The sequence below is a fragment of the Podarcis liolepis genome (assembly GCF_965112155.1).
Source record: "Podarcis liolepis genome assembly, chromosome: 1".
In the NCBI taxonomy this organism is placed as follows: Eukaryota; Metazoa; Chordata; class Lepidosauria; order Squamata; family Lacertidae; genus Podarcis; species Podarcis liolepis.
The window spans coordinates 81,757,627-81,782,544 of NC_139554.1; the positions used below are offsets into that span (position 1 = coordinate 81,757,627).

General features: G+C 44.3%; 1 protein-coding gene and 1 long non-coding RNA gene across 3 annotated transcripts; one reads left to right on the top strand and one right to left on the bottom strand.

The window, feature by feature from the left end:
• Nucleotides 1-3,574: 3,574 nt before the first annotated feature.
• On the top strand, nt 3,575-22,593 carry PATL1 (PAT1 homolog 1, processing body mRNA decay factor). Of its 2 annotated transcripts, XM_083498790.1 has the most exons (19): nt 3,575-3,801; nt 9,175-9,286; nt 9,666-9,880; nt 10,005-10,082; nt 10,348-10,542; nt 11,133-11,234; nt 12,037-12,126; nt 12,517-12,722; nt 12,820-12,909; nt 14,450-14,633; nt 14,754-14,877; nt 15,468-15,565; nt 15,750-15,809; nt 16,430-16,578; nt 17,415-17,574; nt 18,467-18,622; nt 19,078-19,169; nt 20,566-20,715; nt 21,410-22,593. In XM_083498790.1, the coding sequence occupies exons 1-19, from the start codon at nt 3,787-3,789 to the stop codon at nt 21,429-21,431; spliced, it is 2,298 nt and encodes a 765-aa protein (XP_083354916.1). In that variant the 5' UTR covers nt 3,575-3,786; the 3' UTR covers nt 21,432-22,593. The 2 variants fall into 2 exon arrangements, with proteins under 2 accessions (XP_083354916.1, XP_083354917.1); XM_083498791.1 differs by lacking the exon at nt 12,037-12,126 and having other exon boundaries at nt 3,593-3,801.
• A 1,423-nt stretch (nt 22,594-24,016) lies between these two features.
• LOC310704987 lies at nt 24,017-24,836 on the bottom strand. Its single transcript, XR_014525141.1, has 2 exons — nt 24,399-24,836; nt 24,017-24,156 (listed from the first exon to the last, which is right to left on the bottom strand). It is a non-coding gene; the product is annotated as an uncharacterized lncRNA (long non-coding RNA).
• Between the last annotated feature and the right edge of the window lie 82 nt (nt 24,837-24,918).

Genomic DNA, 24,918 nt, shown 5'->3' on the forward strand with positions numbered 1-24,918 from the left:
GTGGTCCTGTAAGCCTGGCTAGCTTTCTCTATGGGATCTGGCATTAGCTTGCTTCTTGCCCTGGGTGGGGTGTGTTTCAGGGCTGCAGATGCAGCAGTGCTGGGGATTTGTGTTGATGCCCAATGGCATACTCCTCTCTGTGTCTCTTTAGAGGTAGGTACCGCTGAGTTCAGTGGAGCGGACTTCCAAGTAGTGCTGTAATTCGGGTTTCTTTTTAAATTATTTATGAAATGCTGTGTATTTTGCTACTTTAAACCCTCCCCAAAGTTAGCGCAGCTTATTGTCCCTATCTACTGCCTACCCAAATCTGGCTGTAGGGGCAGGCAGTAGTGGTGAGCTGGCTTTGGGAAAGAGAGTGTGATGGGGGAGACCTCGGCTGTACTTTGGCCATGCTGCTGCCCCACCCCAGTTAACTGCCATCACTCAGTAAAAGGAAGAAAGAAGGCTGTTGTCCACTTCTCAGTATACTGGACAAATGGCAGAAGAAGAGGACACTAGACTGAGCTGGAAATACTGGGCCATCCTATTTCTATATTTGCTTCTGAGTAGGAGGACAATAGCAGTAGAGGATTCTCCTTCTTGGGGCTTCCTAGAGGCATGTCCAGTTGGCCATTGTGGGAAAATGGGATGTTGGTTAGATGGGCCTCTGGTGTTATCCAGCAGGGCTCTTGGTAAGGTTGATGGAATAAAGGATAGCAAGTTCAAGCTACTCATCACTGTCCTATTTCACTCCCTTGTCCCACCTCATTCAACTTGCTACCATGGCAATGGCTGTTGAAGGAGGACAAGGAGCTAAGAGTGGAGGGTTCTTCTGTTCCTTCCACACATCCTGTCTCATCAGAGGCCATGGCCAGAGCAACAGTCAGAGCCAATCCTGTTTCTTCAAGCCTGTCTATGTTCCCATATCACCCTGGACTCTCCTTGGCCTTGAAAAGGAATTATTCTTTCTCCATGCCCCAACCAGCAGCTGCATTTGTGTTTCCATTTAAGTCATAATAATTATTACTAAATGTGCTTGTCTATATATATATCATTTAGCATATGCAACTCTACATCCTTTTTTCCTGATGCATTACCTCCTTTTTGGCAACATGTAACTGACAGCCCTATAATGCGCTGTGCTGCTTCTGCCCTTCTCCTCACTCCTGAACATGGGTCTTGGCAATGCTTCCAACATATACTGTCCCCCTTCCCTGCCATTCTGGACCTGTCTTTGGTAGATTAGTAGGCAGAAAGTAGTAAAAAGTACATAATTATTGTATGGATGAAGAACTTTATTTGTACAGTGCAAGGATTCTTGGGGGGGGTGCAATGATCAATTATGAGTTCCTCTGGGTTGCCTGTTTATTCTGAATGATGCTGTTCAATTTTGTTTGTTGACTTTAAGAATTATTATGACTGTGTTTCTTATCATTAGGAACATAGGAAGCTGCCTTACTGAGTCAGACTGCTGGTTCATCTAGCTCAGCATTGTATGCACTGACCGGCAGTAGCTCTCCAGAGTTTCCAGCCAAGGGCCATTCCTAGCCTTGCCTGGTGATGCTGAGGATTGAACCTGTGGCCTTGTGCATGCAAAGCAGATGCCCTACCAATGAGCCATAGCCATTGCTGTAAGTTGTCATGTGCTCCATTTTTGAAGGAGGGGACATACCATATTTTTCTGTGTATAACATGCCCAACGTGTATAAGACGCCCCCAATTTTTGGGGACTCCTAATTAAAAAAATGGGAGGCGATTGCCCAGGGTTGTTGAGCATTTGGGGGGATCGCCGAAAATTATTCACCCGCCCAATTGCCGCAGCAACAGCAAAACGACAAAAGCCCTTGCCACAGCCACCAATAAACTGCCCAATCGCCGCTGACAATCTCCTGCTCGCGGCAGCAACCAATCCCACGTCCCCACTATGCACTACCCATGTATAAGAGGACCCCCAATTTTAAACATTCTTTTAGAATAAAAAAACCTCGTCTTATACACGGAAAAGTATGGTAGATCTTTCAAACAAATATTGTAGCACAAAAATAGCAGCTTTATTCTCGTCATATGCTTTTTGCTTTATTCTCGTCAGCATTCCAGTTAATGAAGTGGATGTAAACTCTATCCATTGTTAATGTGTACATGAGATTATGGAGTCAGATTGTCCATCCAAATTTAGCTAAGGGCTTTATGTTAATACGCCAAAAGCTACACAAATAAAAATTTGGGAAGTCAGTGTGTGTCTGGGGTGGGGGTTCTTCTTGGTGAACTAATGTTTTCCCCTCTCCTACTGAGGCCAGACTTTGCATAAACAGGCTCCTTTTTTAGTTATTGGCTATATACAGTACAGGGGCGTAGCGTGGGTTGTCAGCACCCGGGGCAAGGCAAGTAATTTGCGCCCCCTAACCCGTGGGTGAGCCAGGTAGGGGCAGAGAGTTGCGAGTGCGAGTGCCCCCCCCCAGATGTTGCGCCCGGTGTGGCCGGCCCCCCCTGCACCCCCCCCCCACGCTACGCCACTGGCTATATACTTGTAATGGATTTCACAGGGCTGAAGTCAAGTAAAATAGATATTGTTGACCTGTGGGTAATGTAGGGGGCAGTGGCAACTCCATGAGATATTTGGCACTGAGAAATAAAATTATGCAGCCTATAGAGATAATAGACATAAATCATATTATAATATTACTTATATACATGATCTGTAGTTTGCATGATTTGCTGCCTGATTTGACTTGTGAAAGGGGCATGGAATGTTTGAGGAATGGTCTTCCTCTTGTGGTGTATCAGTCTCTCTCATTAACTGTAGTTGAAATTTAAAAGCATTCCTGTTTACCCAGGCATTTGATGGCTGAAAGACACTGGCCAAGGCAACTTTGAGATTAGTGACTGTGATGGTATTATGTTGTTGCTTATAAATGTTCTAAATGGTTCTAGCTGTTTTTAGTTTGTTTTTAAATGTTTTAATTTTTGAACTGTATTGCTTTAACTTTTTGATTTTTGCTCCTATGGATGTCTTTGAGAGAAAGGGTAGGATAGAAATGTAAGAAATAAGTAAATGCAAGTTGCAGAGCAATAGAAACTGAACTTCCAGTATTCTGAATTAAATTTTTTCTAAGGTGCTCTTTACTGGGACAGCTTATGTGGTGCTGTTGTTTGTGTTTTATTGTGTTTACTTCCTGATTTGTGTTTTTTTAATCTGGAAGCTACTTTAAGTGCACATCATGGAGGAGTGAACTTTAAACACCAGCTTTCTCTGCTCTTGGGGCAGCTTAATGAATAAAGAATATATAAAATTAGCAGTTAAATTAAGCAAACAAATGGCTATATCGTTAAATCTGATAAATAACTGCAAAGAGTTATTTATCTTGTGGTCGTAGCATATCAGAGGTTCTATTTATTTATTTTGCAAAACCTCAAATGTGCACAAGGTATGCACAGGAATGATTCGCAACATTACCAATTGCTTTCGAATTAAAAAAAAAAGAAATAAAACTCAGTGCCCGCTTCCTCTGCAAGAATAACCGCGCTCTGGCCCTTTAAGAGGGCAACGCCTCCTTACGCAGGGGAGGGAATAAGGCAGCGGCGTCCTCCTCATAGCGGGACCGGGAATAGAACGGGACTCTCTGCACGCATGCGCGCCTCAGTGATCTACGCAAGAGGAAACCTGTGTGGTGGACTTCATGGGACTACGTCAAGACGCAGGGCACGCATCAGGGGGCGGGGTCCCGGAGCTGGAGAAGGATCCGCGCGGAGCCTCCCGGGCGCTGCGTGGGGCGTCGGGGGGCAGGGAGCCTCCGCGCCCCGCGAACCATGTTCCGCTACCAGGTGAGGAAACGCTTTGTCGGGGTGTGGGCGCTGCCGGGCCTCCCTCCCTCGCTCGGGCGGAAGCGCCCAGGGCCACCCTTGCCGTGACCTTTGACCCGTATTTGGAACTCTCGGCTCTCTTCTCTCCCCCCTCCCCCTGCTGTCCGGCGCCGCGTGCTGGAAGAGAGGGGCCGCTCTAGGAGTCTGTGGACAATCACCCAGGAGGACCCCTGTCCGTGAACCCGGTGGAGGCTGATCTAGTCTGTGGGTGATGGGGGGGGAGCAGTCCCTTCCCGTTCCCTCAGCTCAAGGGGGGCGGGTCTCCCAGTTGGGTGCCCTGTTAGGATGTGCGAAGGAGAGTGGCATCCTTTTCCCCAACTCTGCTGCCTATGCCCTAAACAAGCGAATAACTAGCTGCTTTCATGTGGAGTGGCCTTTGGGGGTTTATTCTGAGGTGCTGATTAGTGTTTTCGGTTCCTGAGGGCCCTTTCCATGCCAGAAACATGGGAGGGGGTCAGTCATCTGCAGCATAGATGGAGTTTGTGTATGGAGCACCCACAAATCCATTGCTATTCTGGGAATCCCTTAGGAAAGTCATGTGGGAAGAATGTACCAGGTGAATGTGGAATGACTTGCCCCAGTGAGACATTGGGGTTTGAACTATAGAAGGAAATTCGGGGATGCAATGGAGGTTCGCATCACTGCGTGCAAAACTACATTGTATTAAGGAATAATATATATAACTGATTGGCTTTTGGACATGTGCTTTGGGGGATTTAACTAATTGGGCTTGCACATATTATCTATTCAGTAAGATATTCTTGCAAAGTTACAGGAGTTCTCCTTTGTCTGCAAAAACTGACAAAGGAGGGTAAAACAGCAGAAACTGAGAATTCTTGCATATTTTCTGTGCAGTGTTTACATTTGGATTCTGCTCGTAGATAGAACGTGTGATAGAGCTGTTGATAGGAACTGAAGAATACTGTGTTCTGAGGAACAGATCACTGTGAGACTTTTAGGATAGAGTAGTGTGAAAAACGTCATGTAATTTAGTGTACAGGCATACTGGATTGCACTGAGGCAGTAGCCTGCAGCATTCGTTTGGAGGACTGTGTTCTGTGATTCAGCCATGTCTGTTCCACATCCTTTTTAAAGTATGCTAGGTTTTTTTCTATGGGGAACTTAATAGGCTGGAGCTCCTTCTCCATCTTTCTTCCAGTGTAGCTCCTCCCATGACAAAATCTGAAGTAGTTAAGCAAGGAGTGAGGAACCTTTTTCAGCCTGAGGGCCTCATTCTCTCGTGACAAACCTTTTGCGGGCTGCATGCCAGTGATGGGCAGGGCAAGAACTGAATGCCGGCGGGACAACAGATGTGATTCTTTATCCTTTGTACAGTGGGACAGGAGGGGAGAGTGCCCTTGTTCCGGAATCCTGCTTGCTGGTTTCCCACAACCATCTGGTTGGACACTGTGAGAACAGGTTGCTGGATTAGATGAGCCATTGGCCTGATCCAGCAGGCTCTTCTTGTGTTACATTTAAGTGGCTTAAGCAGCAGTTTAACACCCCTGGGATAGTCGTTTAAGAGTGCAGAGTCAAGGTACCTAACTTGGAATAGTTACCCCATTAATCTTCTTTTAGTACTTTTGTCTTGCGGCAAAGATGGTAAAAGCACAGCTCCTTTCTTTTCAGGGTTGTTCTGAACTGCAGGCCCAAAGGAGGACTAAAAAATGCTTGAGTGGTCACTTCTATTGCTTTATTAAATAAAAGGTGTAGACTTAGAGCAAATCAGCCTGCCATGTCTTCCAGCCTTTACAGACACAGGACAGACACTGCAGCAAAGAGATGGCTTGTCCACACCCAAGCAAACATTCCTATGTTCTTTATACACAAAGCAGCATACTACACTCTGGCCAGGACTCCCCATCATTCCACCTGACTAGATGATGGCATAGGTGGCAAATACCCAAATCTTACAGATAGTTCTCCTTTCTGGGCTTGGAGCCCAGCCCCCCAAGCCCCCCCTCCCCCAGATAAGGATAACATAAAAGTAAATCAAAGCAAGTGAATATAAACATATGAACTCATCGCTAAAACAACTACAGGTATCAATTAATTGTGGGGTTATCTTGACTACCAAGATGGTGTTTGCAGAGCTTCAGGAATAGTTCACTTTTGATTCAAAACAAGGGTCTAGCAATTCCAATTTACACAAGTGATTGAAAGCTTGAAATTAGGTGGCTGAGTTTAATTCTTTTAAGTTTGTCAACATGAAATGCAAGAGTATCATCTTGTGTATGGTAGAAGAAAGTGACTAGAAATAAAATGAAAAGAAGCTCGTAGCTTGCGTGGACACTGGGAGCATTGGATAGGCATTCTTTTTCACATTCTGAACACCATGTAGGAATCCAGGGAACTGTTCTTGTTTTATTACTGTGCAGAAAAGGCCTTTTCCACATGCTCTTGTGTGTGGAAGAACTGCTTAGTTGTTACTCGTTTGCATAAATCCACATTTGAGGTTTCACTACTGTTTGACAGATGTCTCATTTTTAAATCAGACTATGGGGGAAATTAGATTTCTTCCATATTCTCTTAACTTATCACCACTAAATGGACACACCACTACTGTCCACCCTCCTCTGTTATGCTGTGAGTTTTTATGTGATTTAATGGCTGTTGGCTACACAAGGTATAACAGTCAAAAAGCTCTCCAGACTTTTCCTAGAGTCTTAAGCTGGAATCATCGGGAAGCTGCAAACAATTTTTTAAAAAATAAACCACACTTTCATTTCTCAGTCTCTTTTGCTGATGCAAGTGAAACTGATAGTTTCTTTTTTGGCCAGAAAAAGTAAATTGCACTTCCTATCTTGCTGTTTTCCCTCACTTCCAAGCAGACTCTGCTGTTTTGGCGACAGACCATTGCTCTTCCAACCCAGTAACCTTTGGAGACAGGATATAGACTGGTATAGAGCAACAAGGGGCTTGAACAAGGCTGATAGAATTGTAGTTACTGTGCATTAAGCCCAAATGTATTAGTATGCTCTGGTAGGTAATGGGTTGCCATGCAAATCTGTTGACCAGTCAAATATTGGTCCCTACGGTAAAGATATTTAAAACCAGGAATGCTGCTGTCTGGGTGGCATCTTACCTCTACAATGGCTTTTTAAAAGTTCACTTCACTTTCTGTTTTAATTTCATTCTTGCAAGATCATTTTTGAAAAACAAAAACAAGAAAACTGTGCTGGTTTCAAAGTTCTGGATAAAAGTCAGAGAAGATCTATTATCTAATATTGGGCATATTTTAAATATTCCTGATAATGTATAATCTTCTATGTGTTACAAAACTCTCTAATGTATTTCATGTGTTTACGAGGTTTTACTTGTACAGTTGTTGGCTTTGTTTTGTTCTTTGACTGCGTATAAAGAATATATCTGATATTATGTGAATATTAACATTTTTACAAACTTATTTAATGTTATTAAAATAGGGTGGTGGTGTTTTTTTTAAAAAAACTATTTCATCCTTTCACCATGGCTCTGTTTGCACATAACATTAAGTCATAGATAAAAGCAAAGCAATGGTTCACCATGAATGAACAGTGTGCTGCTTCATGCTGCTCAGTCATGATCACTTTGCTCTACCCACCTTGGAGCTGAGAAACTGATCAGGGAGGGGATGGCTTTGTGATGCATGCAAGCCAGCAGTTGTGGTTTGTTCTTCCCAACAAACTATGAGCAGTAAGCCAAAAACAAAACTTGGCTTCGTCTCATGGATTGTTTGAAAAGAAACAAATCATGGGTCCTACTTTGCACCTACTGCTAAGTCAGTTCCATGTTTTTGTCTCTTGGCAGCATAACTGAGCAGCATCCGCTAGCACACTTGCCCATTTGCAGTAAGCTGAGTTGAGTGTTTCAGACTATGTATGGCTTGCTGTGATGTGTGAACCAGGTCATAAACAGTCAACTATCTTGTTCTTGTAATTAAGCATCAAATCTGTTTAAAGTGTTCCATTTCCTTTTCTAATAAATTTAGTACTCTTAAGATATTTTACCATTACTTGACAATATTTAAATGAGTATTTGACTGGTGAGTTGACCAAATATGTTTTGCCTCTTTCAAATGCTTAATCCTGGAGGAATGCTTATTTGGATAGACATTTTCTTTTCTTATCCTGGATTTTCATACACATTGGCTTATTTGCCAGAGGATCTGTCTGTAAAAAAGTAAACCATGTGAAATGATTCTTCATTCAGAAAAAACTCTTGGCTGGTTTCTGTTCCTCTTCCTATTACTTTTGTTTTTTGCTCAGTGCAGATACTTTGTTTAGTTTCTTTCTGTATCCGACACAATTCGGGTCGCATTGTTTTACCTAACTAGAGAGCAAAGTCTGGTTTGTGCTTTAAAAGGTGCTCCGGTCCAAATTTAGCTTGAACTGACTCATGAGTAAAACCACTCCCTGGATGAAATTCTTTCTGGCATGCCAGAAAGGAAGTGAGAGCATGAGAATACCAAAACTATGCAATCGTTTGCACAAGGTGTGTTACCCTTCTTGTTACAGGGAAGATCAATGTGGAAAGCATGGTATAGTCAGTCTTCGGTCTTTGAGCCACTTAACTCTGCAGTTTTAAAGCAGAGTAAATGATTGTGGGTACAGCTTCTTGTAGGATAGCACAATGGCTTCTCACATTCATATAGTTCTCTGAAAATACAGGTAGTGAACTATGAGTGTGCTGCAGCCTACACTACTTATCTGCTTGTTCCAAACAGGAATAGAAAGACACTTGAGTTTTGCACACAGCTCAAGACCAGGTGTCCCCCACATATCAACAGCCCCCTTTGCTTTTTTGAATCTCATGACACCTACAGAATTTTATATTCATAATAAGGAGTTTGTGTAGCAATATTACAACACGGGAAGGAGTGGGAGGAAATCACTGTGGAAGAGTTAAGTTGCTGTGGGGGTAGCAAAATTAAAAGTGGTGAGTTTTGGTATGATCTGGCACAAGTTGATCTTTTTGAGAGGCTTTTTGCCATAACAGTGCTGCACCGTAGCATTTGAAGCTGCAAATGGATGAGTACTTAATTTTGCCTCGTAACATAGGAAGTGGCTTTCAGAAAGCTGCAGGCTGTGATGGTTTGTGTGGGGATGTTGTTTTCTCTCGTGGGGATTTTGTGCCTAGTTAATTCAGAATTGGTGCTTTGGTGGTGGGTGGAAGGGATATTGGTTGCATATGTCTTGGAAGGATGAAGATGAGGACCCATCTACTGAAATTATGACTCATGCCTGGGGAGGAGGGGGAAGAGTTCGTGGGGAAATGCTTTGGAATGCTACAAGAGGATGTTGAGTTGCCTTTCTGGTTCCTGAAATCAATGCTGTGGGTTTCTTTTCTGTTCAGTCCCTTGAGGACTGCCCTCTGGATGAGGATGAAGAAGGCTTTCATAACTTGGCTGAGGAAGATGAAGATATCGACCAGTTTAATGATGACACATTTGGAGCTGGTGCAATTGGTGAGTTTGTCTAACAAGTGTACCCTGCCTTTTTATTCATATGCCGGAGGCTATTTTATATATACGTCTTTTAAAATAATATCCTTACTGTGCTGAAATATCCTTATTTCTTCCAAAGTTGCACTGCTGATATTTGGGCTGCTTGTTAAATCCCTTTGATGTTCCAATCTTTTGCCCCAGGAGTTGTAGGCAGATGCTGCTGCAGCTGTAGAACAAGGAGGGAGTGATATGGCAAGAATGGCAGGATCTTAAAGAAATATATCCCGTGAACCGCCCTGAGACCTGCAGGTGTAGGGCGGTATACAAATTTTAGTATAAAAATAAAACAACAACAGCAGCAGTAATAATAATAAATATCCTTCCTGTCATTCCTTTGCAGATGATGACTGGCAAGAAGCTCATGAAAGGTTGGCAGAGCTGGAAGAGAAGCCTGCACCAGGAGGAGAGCAAGTGGATCCGGGAGTTGCCGATGAGATGGACCTGCTGGGGGACCACGAAGAGAACCTGGCAGAGAGGCTCAGCAAGATGGTGATTGATAATGAGTTGGAAGATCCAGCCATCATGCAGGCTGTGCAAACTCGGCCTCCTGTCCAGGTGTGCAGCAAGTGATAGTGGGGTTACATAGTGGTGGGGAAAGAGCAATCACATCTCTTTGGTAGCTCGCATAGGTGGAGGGACCTTCATGTGACTTTTAATCCCTGTGTTCCCTTCTTTCCAGCAACAAGGTGGGCTCAACTCGAGCATCTGGGATGGGCCTTCAGTTCTCAGGCGCATCAGGGGACCGCTTCTTAATCAGGTGCAGTGCTTTGTTTCATCTAAAGAGAATCTTGGTTTTTCCATAAAATTGACTGTCTTCCTCCTGCCTCTCGCCCCACCCCACCCCCACCCCGGCTTACATTATCTAATGTTTTCTGTAGTGCACTGTACAGAAGATAATGACACTGTCTTTGCATGGGAGACTTTCAGACTTAAGTTCAATAGCCAACATTCTGCCTGTGTCTCTTCCCCAAATATATAAATATTTAAAGTAAGTTGCTGGTGTGTTCTCCCCTTCTGCGCAGGAGGTCCCCTCTGTGTCAGTGCTGGAATATGCCCTTCCACAAAGACCTCCGCAGGCCCGAGAAGAGGAGCAGGACCTTTCGGAGCGGGCGCTGCCCAGACGGTCATCCTCGCCAGTTATTGGCAGCCCTCCTGTCCGTGCTGTTCCTATTGGGACGCCACCTAAGCAGCCCACCATGCCCAACTTTAACCAGCAGGTATTGCTTCTTCCTTCTGGAATTGAGGGTGTGTGGATCTGGGATGGGGGCTTCAGCAAAGAACAGAATGAAAGCAAAAGGCACTCTGCTGTGTTGTGTAGCACAGAGGTTGCCACAGAGGTCTCAGTTTAGCATCTGCAAAGGCTAATGCTATTTTCCACCTGCGCCCTTGTCCCCTTGGAATGCTTGCTTACTTGCCCTTTTGCTGCTCTAGATGTGAAACTCTCCCATGATAGAAGCTTGTCTTCCATCTGCCTGTCTCTGACAAAATGGGAAAACAGCATTAATTAAATATCTGAAACTTTTCATAAAAATGTAACACAGATGCCCTTTCAAGGATGTGACTTTCTCTCCAGTGGCGTTTTGAGTGTTCAGTGAAATGTGGGTCCAATCTGCTATTGAAAGAAGTGCTCTTGTTTGCTTTTGTTGTTCCCTTTCAAATGCAATGAAGGTGATTGCTAGAAGCATGATATCTTAATGGTTAGGATGCTGTCTGGTACCTGGAGTTGAAAGAAGCATTTGGTGGTGAGGTTTAATCTCAACTCTACTGATTTGCTTATTTTGCTTTCCTTTTTCTTCTCTTTCAATAGATCCTATGTCCAAAGCCTGTTCACATTAGAGTCCCCATTCAGCAGCGTTACCCAAGCCCCTTCAGTGAGAGAATGTCTCCAAACCAGCTCTGCAATATGACGGTAGTTCTGACTGAGCAAATCTCTGTGTTGCCTTGTGGTTTAACAACTGTTCTTGCCCTTAACTCTCCCCCAACATTCCTCGCTATTTAAAAATGTTCATGAAGGCCTTTACTCATCAGTGTAACCTTCAGTCTCTCTTCTGTATTGCTTTGTTCTGAAATAAACCCCCTTCTGGCCTTGAACACATTCAGAATCCCTAGGGGGCAACACAGAGCCTGTCAACTACAGGAGATTCCCAGTGCACTTTTGTATGTTTGTAAGGTTTACTTGACCTTCAGTTTGGCTTTTGTTCATTGTTAGACAAGAAAGCCTAAAACAAAAAAGCCTAAAAGGAGAAAGAGCTCAAATCTCCTGTCTTCTGTTTAATTTTCATGACACCCAATTTCATGTATTAAGATTCTTGGGTTTTGCCTTTGAAAGGACAGCACATACAACAGTTTAAATTTAGTGCTCCTGCTCCTTAGTGGTCTGGTGTGCCCTTTTAATCATAAAGCAATTTAGCAGTATTGCAGCTTGTAATATCCTTCAGAAGAGATCCTCAGTATGGCTCTCCAGTGTTGAGATGTGATGATGATACTGCTTGCCTAATGCTAGAATGAATTATTTTGTCTTGTCCTGTATGATAGGAATGAACAGTTATTTAAACGCCTCGTCTTGCTTGTTTCAGACGCTTCTAGCTTCTGCACTGCTCCTGCCTTCTGTTTTCTGTCATCTCAGTAATATCCAGAAGGAGGAACATAGGAATGTTCATGTTGTGTCAGACTGTTTCTACAGTCGGTGTGTTCTATTTTCCTTTTTCCAGAACTCCTCCCTCCTGGGCCACCCATTCCCTCCCAATGTTACTCCTGTTCTCACCCACCTTCAAAGAGCACAGCTGCTAGGAGGAGCGCAGGTAAACATCTGACTACTGTCTTGCTCTCCGTTGCATTTTTGTGGTTGCATCCTCTACAGCGGGAGTGGGGGACCTGTGAATCTCCAGAAGTTGCTGGACTCAAACTCTTAACAGCCCCTAGCCAGCATAACCAATGCTCAGGGATGATGGGAGTTGGAGTTCAGCAACATCTGGAGGGCCACAGGGTCCTCACTCCTGGCCTATGGGCTTTTGCTCTACTATGCAAGTTCTTCCTCCGTATACCTGCTTCTTGTGTTTGCTTCATTTGCCAGATCATATATTCAGAGGAGCCATCAGCAATGTTGCATTGGTATGCTTTTCTCTCTTGCATACCCTAGCAGATAAAGTTCTTGCAGTGATGATGCTGTTTTCTCCTGCTTCTCCCTACAGGCAGGGAGGCTGTCTCCCAGCCAGTTTGCACGTGTCTCTGGACTTGTCAGCAACCCTCTTGCGTCCATGAACCCCAAACTACTCCAGGGCCGAGTTGGGCAGATGATGCCTCCAGCTAGTGGATTTCGTGCCTACTTTGGGGCACCGCCTGCCCCTTCATCGCAACACCATTCCCCATGTCCTGGAGCCCACCTGCAGAATTTAAGGTATCCCATTTGCTTCACCTTTCTTCCAGTAAGACAGCTAAGCTGAATTGCGTGTGGGTTCTCCATTGCCCTTTCCTGAGAGAACTTTATTCCCTAGGCCTCAACCGCAGATGTTCCGGCCTGATACGACCCACCTTCACCCACAGCACCGGCGGCTCTTGCACCAGAGGCAGCAGCAGAACAGGAAGTGAGTGTTGAGTGAATCTGTGTGCTTCTGCTGGTGAAGGGAGGGAAAGCTTAAATGCCTTCCCAGCCAAGGTTGTGTATACCTGGTGTCAAGGAAAAGCTGTTTCTGTGTCTGATGTAGCCTGTATATAAATATATATCAAGTGCCTACAGTATGTCTGCCGCAAAAAAATCTACATAAAATCAGATTTTTTTGGAAGAATAATTTGGTGGGCATCCAACTCATTCCTGTTCATTGGAGCCCTCATTTTCCACTGATTCTACAGAAGTGGATTCCCTGCAGCAACAGAAGGTTGGGCTTGATGGCCTTCTGACACACCTTCCACTCTGATTCTGTGAAGGACTTGGAGATTATCCTGGACTTCCGAATGGAGCTGGAGTGGCAAAAAGAAGTAGGAATAGGAAAAGGAATGATTAATTCAGGCAGTTCATAATCTTAACAAAATTAGTTGCCTCAAGTGGAAGATAGCTGCTAGTTTGGATGGAAGGGAATTTAGACAGTTCATGGGTCTGTATTGATAGCAATACAGCCAAAATGGCTGGAAATTGAACCTCCATATGTTGGCGGCAGTGTATCTCCAGGGAGGAGGTGCAGAGACCAAAAAGGGATACCTATCGCCACTAAGCTCTTTTGGAACATCTGGTTTGCCACTGGAAGCAAACTCAACAGATGTTTAGCTTTACTTTGCAAGACAATTCTTAGGATGATAGGCCTCAGTATCCTATGCAGCTAACTCCCTATCTATTGCTTTTCTATTTTTTTAAGCCTTCACCAAAATCTGCTTGCGTGTATTGGCTTTCTCTCTGTAACCAGGATGAGAATTTTGTTTTTTAAAGAGGGCTATTGTCAGTTTTTCTGATGCGGTCTTTGGCACAGTGATCATACCCCTGAGTACTGTGCCTCTCTGTGGAGGTATTTCTCAACATCCTGTGGTTATTCTGGTCACCCCTTCAAGGAATATCCTGCAAGTAACTTCATGGCCTGTCACAACAGAGCAAACTGGTGACTGGGGTGAAATTTGCTTATTCAGAAGAAATTTAGCCTCTCTTTTACCTGCTCTTAAGTTTGGAAGCTCAGAGCCATGAACTTGCATGCTGGATTGACCCCAGGTTGTTTCTTGGGACATGTAAAAATACAGCTGAAGGAATTTGCTTGAGTGCATCTGCTCTTCTCAGACTTGTCTTGTGCCAAGAGACTTTGTATAAATCCCAGACCGCTGTCCTGGAGCACTTGCATGCTGTGCCCTACTGTGCACAGTGGTACCTTGGTTCTTGAACTTAATCCGTTCTGGGAGTCTGTTCGACTCCTGAAACTGTTCGAAAACCAAGGCGCGGCTTCTGATTGGCAGCAGGAGCTTCCTGCACTCAAGCGGAAGCCGCGTTGGACATTCGGCTTCCAAAAAACGTTTGCAAACCGGAACACTTACTTCCAGGTTTGCAGTGTTTGGGAGCCAATGTGTTCAGCAACTGAACCGTTCAGGAACCAAGGTTCCACTGTAATTGGTCTGTACTTTTCCTGAATTTTGTGGCACCCCTTTCAGTCAGCACCGGAGCCTAAATGGGTCAGCAGGGGACAGAGGGAGCCACCGGAATAGCCACCAGGAGCAGATCAGGAAGGACCCTTACGCCAATCTCATGCTGCAGCGGGAAAAGGACTGGGTGTCCAAGATCCAGATGATGCAACTGCAAAGCACTGATCCATACCTGGATGACTTCTACTATCAGGTTGGTGCTTCATGGAGGCCCATTGTAGCACTGCTTCTTGTCTTGCTGGGGACAAGTTTCCAATCTTGGGTTAAAGGGTTCTGTGCCTCTAGGGTTCTAACCAGCTTTCTCTTCCTTTAGAACTATTTTCAGAAGCTGGAAAAATTATCTGCAGCTGAGGAAATGCATGGTGATGGTCCCAAAAAAGAGCGCACCAAACTAATCACCCCACAAGTTGCCAAGTTAGAGCATGCCTACAAGCCAGGTAAGTACCCTTGTGCACCAAGGACTGATCTGAGTGCATGTAGCAGGAGGAGGAACTAGAATCCAGATGTGGAAGGGAGGACTGTGCTACTTCAGCCTTGCATGGGGTGGGGTGGGGTAGGCAAAGAATGCCCTGCAAATAGAAAAATAGCACATGGGGAGATGTCTTCCTTGTGGTAAGCTTCTATTCACGTGGTGTCTTTAATATGGAGGATCATTAGAAACATACTCCCCTCCCTCCCGCTACTTGTTGGGAGTGATTTAACCTGTTCTGCTCCCTCAGGATTCTACCATCTCATTCTTCTGCATATGAAAACTTCACCCTGTATACCATTCCAGGGCTGGGGAGTAAAGGAAGGCAAGCTTAGACACAAGGAACAGATTTCCTTGTAGGTCTGCATGTATTTGAGCCCAAAATATAGCCTCATTTCCTAGATGGTTGATTAGGAAAGCACAGTTTGGTTGATGGAGTGAAAATGTAATTGGGAAGGGATGGGAACATTATAATTTTGTGTAGCAATAGCAAGATGTTAGGGCAGGTAGGTTCGCTCATGCAATTTCACCTGCATTGCCTTTTATTTATGTTTGCAGTGCAGTTCGAAGGCTCACTGGGGAAGCTCACAGTCTCCAGTGTGAATAACCCCCGCAAGATGATTGATGCTGTTGTGACGTTACGAGGGGAAGAAGATGTAAGTTTCTCTGGCTAGGATTACTTGGGCTCCCTCCATAGATAGCATAATGCTATGGGTTTGTCATCTTTCTTCTCAAATATGGGTTCTTGCCGTTGTCAAACCTTGTTCCTGCTCAGGTTGCAGAGGGGAACTTTCCTGTTCAGTGGGAACTTTTCTTAGCATGTCTTGCACTCTTCCTTAGGAGACAAAGGAGAAGCAGGTTCGAGATAAAAGGCGTCAGACTCTCTTCACTATTGAGAAGGTAAGTCTGAGACTTTGGTGCATTCTCCCTGGAAAGCGGGAATCATCCAGTACAAGGTTAAAGGGGAGCTACTAACTCAGCCCTTAGTGGTTAAACTGGTGGCAGCGCAGTTGAACCATGATGGGTTATGCCATCTTGGATTTAGAATAGAGGGGCTACTGTTGAAATCACTTGTACATCCTTTTGGTGGTTTAGCCATGATTACTGCTTCTATTTGGGGTCTCAGTTTCCTACTTAGTGTAGTTTCCTTTTAAATGAAGTTAATGAAGGGAGAACTTTCTGACACTGAGCTGGAATGGACTCCCTCAGAAGGTGGTGGACTCTCCTTCCTTGGAGGTTTTTAAGCAGAGGTTGGATGGCCATCCGTCTGGGATGCTTTGGTTGAGATTCCTGCATTGCGGAAGGTTGGACTAGATGGCCCTCGGGGTCCCTTCCAACTTACAATTCTATCATTCTAATTATCTGACTTGGCCTAGTCTAAAGTTTTGGGGGAAGGTGGGGGGATGGCACAGCCTATCCATTTGGCAGTGTTATTCATGCATTAGAACTGTAGTCATATAAGAAGTGACATACGGCATTCAGTTTAGATGCATGTCTAAAGCCCATTTCTTGATTACTAGACATACAGCCTCCTCCTGGATGTAGAAGACTATGAGAGGCGCTACCTTTTGAGCCTGGAGGGCGACAGGCTGGCTTTGATGGAGGAGAGGAAGCAGAAGATCTGTGACATGTATGACAACCTGAAGGGGAAAACGCCCAACCAGGAAAGGTAAGAGTAAGATTCTTGTACAATTCCAAAAAGAAAATAGTTCCTCCCAATGTGACAGAGCAGATACTCGGGTGCACAAGCGGCTGTAGGGGGGAATTAGTGACAACTGGCCTCTCCCACAATTCCACAGATGGGGGAGCATCACATGAACACAACTCTGCTAAGTGGGATGCCCCACTAGCCGAAGCCTAGATAGACAGGATTGTGTTTCCTTACTGATAATGGCAGTATTGAGGCTGATGGAATAAGCATTGCAGGAATAAGTTTCAAAAACTAGTTGGTACAGATTTGCTTCTGGAGGGAAATGGGATGGCAAACCATACTTGTCAAACTGTTTCCAAGATATTAGGACAGACTATTTGGTAATAAACTTATTGTCATTCCCCGCTTCCTCACCTAGGCTTCTTGTTTTAGCAGCCTGCTGGCCTGTGGTGGGGACACAACTGTAGCCTCCTCCATAATGACCCCTCACTTCTAGGTTGTGAAGTGGATGTTCCCCCTTAGAGTGCCATTCCTGGCCCAGGGAGCCCCCTAGTTGCCAACCCAATATGATTTTAAAGCTGTTTTGGCTCAAAATAATTATTTGACCTTAATGAGGTTACTGCTCCCGATGAAATGGTCTCTGCTTTTCCAAAGACTTTCTTGGTGTTTGGAAGAACTCTGCATAGCTTGCTAGATACTGTACCTTTCATGAAGAATGTTGTGACTGTGAGCAAGGCTGTGACTTTCAAAGCTACCCCAGCTCTGCATGCCACTTAGAGAGGAAGTTCGGTGGGGGAGAAGAATCACATGCTCTGGCGCCACCTAACAATGATTTGTGTGCTCTTTTCTGGCAGGCTGTGTGATGATGCTTTTGTGCAGATCATGTGTATTCGGAAAGGAAAACGCCTGGTTGCCCGGATCCTATCTTTCTTGTCCACTGAGCAAGCCGCTGATATACTTATGGCCACAGCCAGGAACTTGCCATTCCTAATTAAGAAGGATGCTCAGGATGAGGTAAACACTGCTGAAGAGAGGCCACTAAGGAGTTGTCTTGAGTGTTACAGGAGTGGAAGAGTTCACTTGCATAACTAATGCCTTCTCTTACTAAAGTAAGAGGAAAGTACAGTAGTCCTGTTTGTGTGTGTTAGGATTAGTCTTTTTATGGAATTGACAAGGGTATTTCAACAAAATGACTAAGGCTACAGTCCTGTGCATGCTTACCTGGGTGTAAGCCCCATTGGACTTAGCAAGACTTAAACATAGGAATCCTCTGTAAACCATGTCAGCCATGGTTTTACAGACAGATTCCAGCTCCTGTTGGGAGTCTCCCTTGATAATCTGGAGAGGCCAAAACCACAAATAGAGCACATCTCTTCTTCCAGTCGTCCCATCTCCTTCCCAGTCTTTTAAAGTGGGGTGTTAACTAGCATTTGTAAGAAAGTTTATAACATGTTTAAGTACCAGAGGCATAAACCTGAGAATGTACTGTGTTTATCAAGACAAAGGCTGATAAAAGTTCAAGAAACCAGTTAGAAAGTGGCTTTCTTGAAAGGGTAGGAAAATGAAGATGGAGAGTCTCTTTCTCCCACTTTAAACTTATATTTATCCATTATACCCCACTGTTTGAGGAGCTTCCTCCAGAAAGCAGCTTAGTTTCCAATAAAAACCATTTCCACCTGAGAATAAAATATAAAAAGTACCAGATACAATACAATGAACAATAAACCAGCATTTTAAAACAAAAACAAACTCAGTGCTATAGCAATGCTATGCACAGCACTCAGCATAAAGGAGTTTTACTGCAATATATTAATGATTAGACTCAGAAATTAGGATGTCAGTCTCTGGTGTGGAATATGCTTGTCCTGTGACAAAAGCATGGCATTTAAAAAAACCTTTTCCTCAGGTGCTACCCTGCCTATTGAGGCCCTTCTCCCTTGTTCTCTATCATCTTCCGCTGGGAACTGTCGCCAGCATCCTGCAGCAGCTAATGAACCTACCTCAGAGCACGACGACGACAGCATCGGCCAACCTGCACCTCACAAATGTGCTCCAGAACAAGGTTTCTTCTCTTTACTCCACTTTTATCAGTGCTTAGTGTACCACTAGACTTTTTTATGGCTAGGCATTGCTTCAGGATAGAGGAGGTGTTAATGATGAGGCTTTAAAGGCACAGCTGCTTACAAAGATTTGCTAGGATGCAAGGAGTGCCCTTGCTCCCTCACCTGAATGAAGCTCTGGAGTCACTATCTTGTTCCTAGGCAGCTGTTCTCACATCTCTTGATTTTTTATATCAGTTACTTTTCTTTTGCCCTGTCTCTTCTGTGCAGCTGACCATTTTACGTTGTTTTTTTTTTAAAATCAGATTGGCCCTTTTAATTCTAAATGGAAATTTAGTCATTCTTTAAAGTAAGATGGACTTAACTGGGGAATAGCTTTTTACTGGAGGTGTACACAGGGTTGCAGCATTAATTTTCCTTTCTGTTCTCTCCTCTCTCCCCCCCCCTTCCACTTAAGTTTGGCCTCTCTTTGCTGTACTTGGTCTTGAGCCGTGGGGAGGAACTGCAGAGTTCAGATTCTACTACAGAGCTCTTGCAAGACAACCAGTGGTGAGTCTGGGCAGCCTGGCATTTGCTGTGTCTACTTTTCAAATGTATTTCTTCAAAAATGAAATATTTTGAGTTCGTCTTTCAGACGAATGCAGATAATTCACAACAGTAAGTGAAGACTAGTTTGTGTAGTTTCTGGTACATGTTGGTAGCACATGAGAAGCAAGTTACTTAGCTCTAGAGGTTTGCACAATTCCCCCCTTGATTCCATACTGTTACAATTGCCATTGCTGTACTGCATGTGGGGTAGAGTGTGAAGACATTTTATTGCTCATCTGTTTATTGCCCTTCTTTCAGTGCACATTTTGTCTTTGCCACCATGCTGGCTGTGTTTGCTTGGTGAGGGAAAAGCACTCTGTATTTACTCAAACACTCAAAGCAGGTTCTTTAGCTGATAAGTTGAGGCTGGTAGTCCTTGCTTTGAAGTTTGCACAGAGATAGCTCACCATGTGCTTAAGAGTCTGTCAAATTACACCTAGGAGTAGGGCAGCAAGCTTGCAGCTCTGGTGATCTTGTACTGTACAACTTAAGGACTAAGTATACTTGGACCTGTTCTCTTCATCTCGGCCATATAGCATGTGAGAGCCATAGTTTATTACATTTATGAACCTTCCTTGAGAAGGATCCCAAGGGGAAGGAACATTTTTATCTTAAAATTGCTGGGAAGAGTAGAGGGGGAGGCAGAAAGCCGCAGCATCCTCTTCTGAAAGTCTAGCACTGTAACCAATTATTGTAAATACCCACATTGATAGGTTCAAGACCTCTCTCCTCCTCCTCCTCCTGTCTCATCCTTGCAAAATATCAGTAGCTGGAATATTGATCATGGCTTTTTTAGTGTCTGCTAAAGCTGTCAAGGTTACTTCCTGATTATAATTGTAGCTCCAGAGGACTCTCAGCTGTCTTCCGTAAACTTGGATCACCGTATTCCTTTTTGCCCTTTCAGCCTCCTTAATATCAAATGGGATCGTGCTAAGGAAACAACTTTTCCAGAAATGGTCTCATGTTTGCCGTTTCCTCACCAATTGGTAGTCAAATCTAAGTTGTGGCCAAAGACAAATGTTCTGAGAGCAGTGCCCCTGCTGAATTGATCAAGTTTGACTTTAGAACAGTGTCATGTGGTGTGAAGTACTGTCAATCTTGCTGTGTCCATCCTTGTTTCCTAAAATATCTGTCAACATGGGGTAATTGTCTCTTATCTCCCAGTAGTAAATCCCATCTATTTACGGTAAAAAACATTTTACCTGCTCTACGTTGCAAATACAATTCTAGAGTGGGTTACAGATTAAATCCTATGATGTGGTAGGCATGTAAACTCAAGCGCCTCTCTTGACAAACCTCCACTTCCATGCCCTGCAAGCCATTCTTACAATGACCATTACTTCCTTGTCTCTGGCAGGACGGAACTGATGTTCATGGCAACCAGAGAGCTTCTCCGGATCCCTCAGGCAGCCTTGGCCAAGCCAGTGTCCACCCCCTCTAATCTCCTGTCTCTCTTCTCTCGCTATGTTGATCAGCAGAAACTAAATGTGCTAGAGACAAAGTTGCAGTAAGTATTGTCATGTTATCCACACATTAATAGAAGTCAGGCGTGGAAATGGAGAACGGGAAGGAGAAATCCAATATATATATTGGAGACACGATTTATCCAATAAAAATTTTAAAATGGAGAAAAGTGGAGTAGATATTGCTGTGGCACTGATTCTCACACTCACAATAGTTCCACAGTAGGGGCTAATCGTTGGAAGTGCACTGATAAGGACTGGCTGGAATGAGACTAGTAGTAGTATTTTGTAATATAGTAGTTTTTTGTAATATAGTAGTTTTTTGTAATATTTAAGTTTTGAAGAAGCTGTCTGGCACGGGTGGGGAACCTGTGGTTCTTCAGATGTTACTGGATTCCAACTCCTATCGGCTCCAGCCGACATAGCCCAGGCTTTCTCAACTTTGGATGTTGCTGGGCTGTAACTCCCATCATTCCTAGCCAGAATGGTTAGCGATCAGGGATAATAGCAATTGTAGTTCAAGAACATCTGGCGGCGCAAGGTTGAGAAAAGCTGGCATATAGCCAGTTGTCATGAATCATGAGAGGTGTGTTCCAGCAGTACCTGGAGGTCCACAGGCTCTGCACCCCTTTTATATGGATATGAAACAAAATTGAGCTGGGGGAAAAAGGAATCTGGCTGCAGTGGCTAGAAAGGGTACACATTCTTGACAGTTCTTGCTGCTTTTTTCTGTTTCAGGTTAATTCAAGGAATACGATAGAAGGCCTCAAACTGCTGCCACACTGGTCTCCATCACTGCTGCCACCTCCAGAGTATTTTAGTGGGTGAAGAGGAGGCAGTGCCTTCTCAGAATAAATCCTTGTGGGATTGTGTCTCTGGTCCAGCACAGAAGATTGCTCTCTTGCTCTGAGCTTGGCTGGGGATGTGCTTACCTTCTCCGCCCCTCATTGCTAGTTTGCAGTTCTGCATGTCCTTGCTGCATTGAATCACCCCAAGCCCCCCCCCTTTTCCCTCAGCACTTTCACAATAGCTTTCCCTCCCTACACAGACCCCTTTCTCCTCAGCGCACTACTGATGGACTAGCAAGGAAAGTAGTTCCGCTTTCCTGTCTCCTGTCACTAAGAATACCGGCCTGGGTAGGAGGAAGAGAATAGTCCACATTTATTGAGGAAATGGAGAGACCTGTTGGTGTCTCCGTTATGTTGGGAGTGTTTTTAAATGACGGGAAGTCCCTCTGATTGGCCCACTGGTGACTCTGTCTCCCCACCGCTTCCAGTGCCACATGCCTCAATATGGCGTCACCCAGTCCTGCAAACTGATCCGCCTTTTCTGAACCTTGTGATGAAGCAATGTCATCTTTGCACATTTGTCTAGTCTTCCTGAGACTCACTTTCTACCTGAGCTTTTTGTCTGACCTACACCTTGCTTCAAGCTCCAGCTGGCCAAGATCCCTTGTAGACTAACCAATAAGGTACCAGGAATGAATTTTCCTGGAACAGATTAATCTTAGTGAGTTTCAATATCATACACTGCTAGGTCCTGCTGTTTTCTTGCTCCTTTTTTTGGAATGTGGTGAGGTTTTTTTTTATTCTTTCTTTGCTTTTAAAAACAATTTGCACATGTAGGTATTCTACAACCAGTAAACGCCTGTTACTAACTGGCTGCCTCTCCACAGTATTCTCCTTACACCTCCCTTAAATCCAGATTTCTAACTTACTTTCTCACACCTTCCTTTTTCCTACAGCCTTTCAACCTTTCTTAATCCTTTTCCTGTACTCTTTACTCCTCTCCATAAACACGATCAAGTGGTCCATTATTATTATTATTATTGTGCTTTTACTTTTTGGTTTGGTTATGATTAATGAAATTTCTAAATTTACATTTTTATAGGGTATTGTAAATAAAAAAAAATTCTATACTTGTGGGGAGTGTGCATAGTGTTCTGTGTATGGATTTTGCTTTTTATAAACTAGGGGGCTGTCTCATTCAGACCCAAACAGCAGGTGTTTCCGTATGGGCTGCTGATGCTTGACAAATCTAATATAGTAGTAAAGTGTGAATAAAGCCTCTAAGAAAAAATAAACATTTTGCATGAATCAGTTAAGTACATTGGCTTAGGTGGTACTACCCCACATCAGTTCTCTTCATTTTTCCTCATTGCCATGGAATGGCTTGTTGGCAGGGATTAGAGCACACCTTGGCCCAGGAATTTGGCATATCCCTTGGAGCTGCACTTCAGGGTTTTATCCATTGCCATACCCACTATGCTTAATTGTACTCAGGTACAGTGGTACCTTGGGTTACAGCTGCTTCATGTTACATGTTTTCGGGTCGTGCACCACGCCAAACCTGGAAGTACCAGAACGGGCTACTTCTGGGTTTCGGCGCTCGCACATGCGCAGAAGCACTAAATTGGGCTTTGTGCATGTGCTGAATCGCAACCCATGCGTGCACAGACACGGCGCTGTGGGTTGCGAACGTGCCTCTGGCACGGATCACATTCACAACCCGAGGTTCCACTGTACAGCTGTCTGTCAGGGCTGGGAAGCCTTTGCCCCCTCCAGATTTTGCTGAACTACAACTCCCAACAGCCTTGGCAAGCATGGCCAATGGCCAGGGACGATGAGCTGTAGTTTAACATCTGGAGAACCAGAGGTTTTTTTTCAGCCAGAGCTCAGCTCTAGTATCTCTTAGGTGGGTGCCACTGCCATTCTAAAAGAACAAGGGAGAAGTTCATGGTGAGCTCCATCACCTCTTTTGTTAGAAAAGTAGCACTGTGGAGAGCCAAATGTTCCCTATCCCTGGTCTATGTAAAGGGTTGTTTTTTTCTGTTGAGGGCTGCATTCCCTTGAGAGAAATCTGAGAGCCAGGGTGGTCAGAATACCCTTTCTCTCCCCCCCCCCCCCCTTCTCCTGTACCATCCTCTTCTGCTTTCAGGATTTTCCTTTTGCCACCTGCATGAAATTAGGCCTTGCTCTAAGACTAGTTATATGTAGACAATGCTAGCTTTTCATATTCCCCCCATTAGTGTTTTTCAGTTTGTGTTCTTGGCTACCTTTAACAAAAAACAAACGAGCTATCTTAACATTTCTTGAGCTCCTTCTAAATGTTACATTGCTAGGTTAGGATTAAGATACTGCCATTTTACTGTGAGGGGCAACAGTTACTAAGCTTAAGGGAAATCAGCCCTTTTCCACAACATGTTAGCCAGCTCTTGCAGCAAAGAGCAAACGAGATTGTCATTTAAGATTAACAAGGTTGGATTTAAAATGGTTTTTCTTGTAAGAAATTCAGGTGCAGATTTATTAACAGTGGTAGGGCAACAACAGCCGTAAGAAAAATACATTTGAACAATTGTTTATTACTGCATTTATGTTGCCTTTCTGTGTGCACTTGAGGTGGTAACCATTTGAAATAACTTAAAACAAATAATAAAATGGAAAGATGGAGCAACCCAGCAGTTTCTCTCTCAAGGTTTTGGCAATCTGTTCAGGAGAAAGCGCAACAATTGTCACTGCCAGCTTAAGAGTTCATCACACTGGCCATTTCAATACCCAATCACACAGTTTGGAGCAATCTTCTTGGAACTCTTCACAATCTGTGTTTTACCACCCTGAATAATTTGATGTCTTAAGCAAACACGGTTATCCCTAACTCTAGATTGTGTAAAAAGCACCAACCTCAAGAGATCCTTGGGGCCCCCCACTTTCCTTTACCAAGAACTCACCATTTTATTCCTACTGATCCATAAGGGAGCTGGTCCTGTTAGCCCAATGCCGGCAGGATTATCCCCATAAGGTGTTGTAGTACCCCTTCCGTGTAAGTTTTTGCAGCCATATATTTGAGCTCCTACCTAAGCTAATTTTTGGAGGAATAAGACCTAAATACATTTGCTTGAAAGTTAAGTTCTTAAAACGGAGTTGTCAGGCAATTTGGGGCCAGAACCTTAAGTGAGGCTGGAATCTTATGCGCGCCCCTGGAACCCGCTAGACCTGTGTCGGGGTAAACAGGAACAGGATTGGGCGGCTAGGGTGCAAATGGCATTGGGTCTGGAGCTCTGGCTCGTCCTCTTCACAAGCGCCCATTACCGTTGGCTCTCAAATGTCATTCGCCATCTAGCCAACCGAACTCCCGTTCCACGATGACGTCTTTGCAACGCCCCCCCCATGAGCTGCTTACTGGTTTTTACCTGCAAAGGACAAGAGAAGAGGCCAATAGGAGCGGCGAGAAAGAAGCCTATTGGGAAG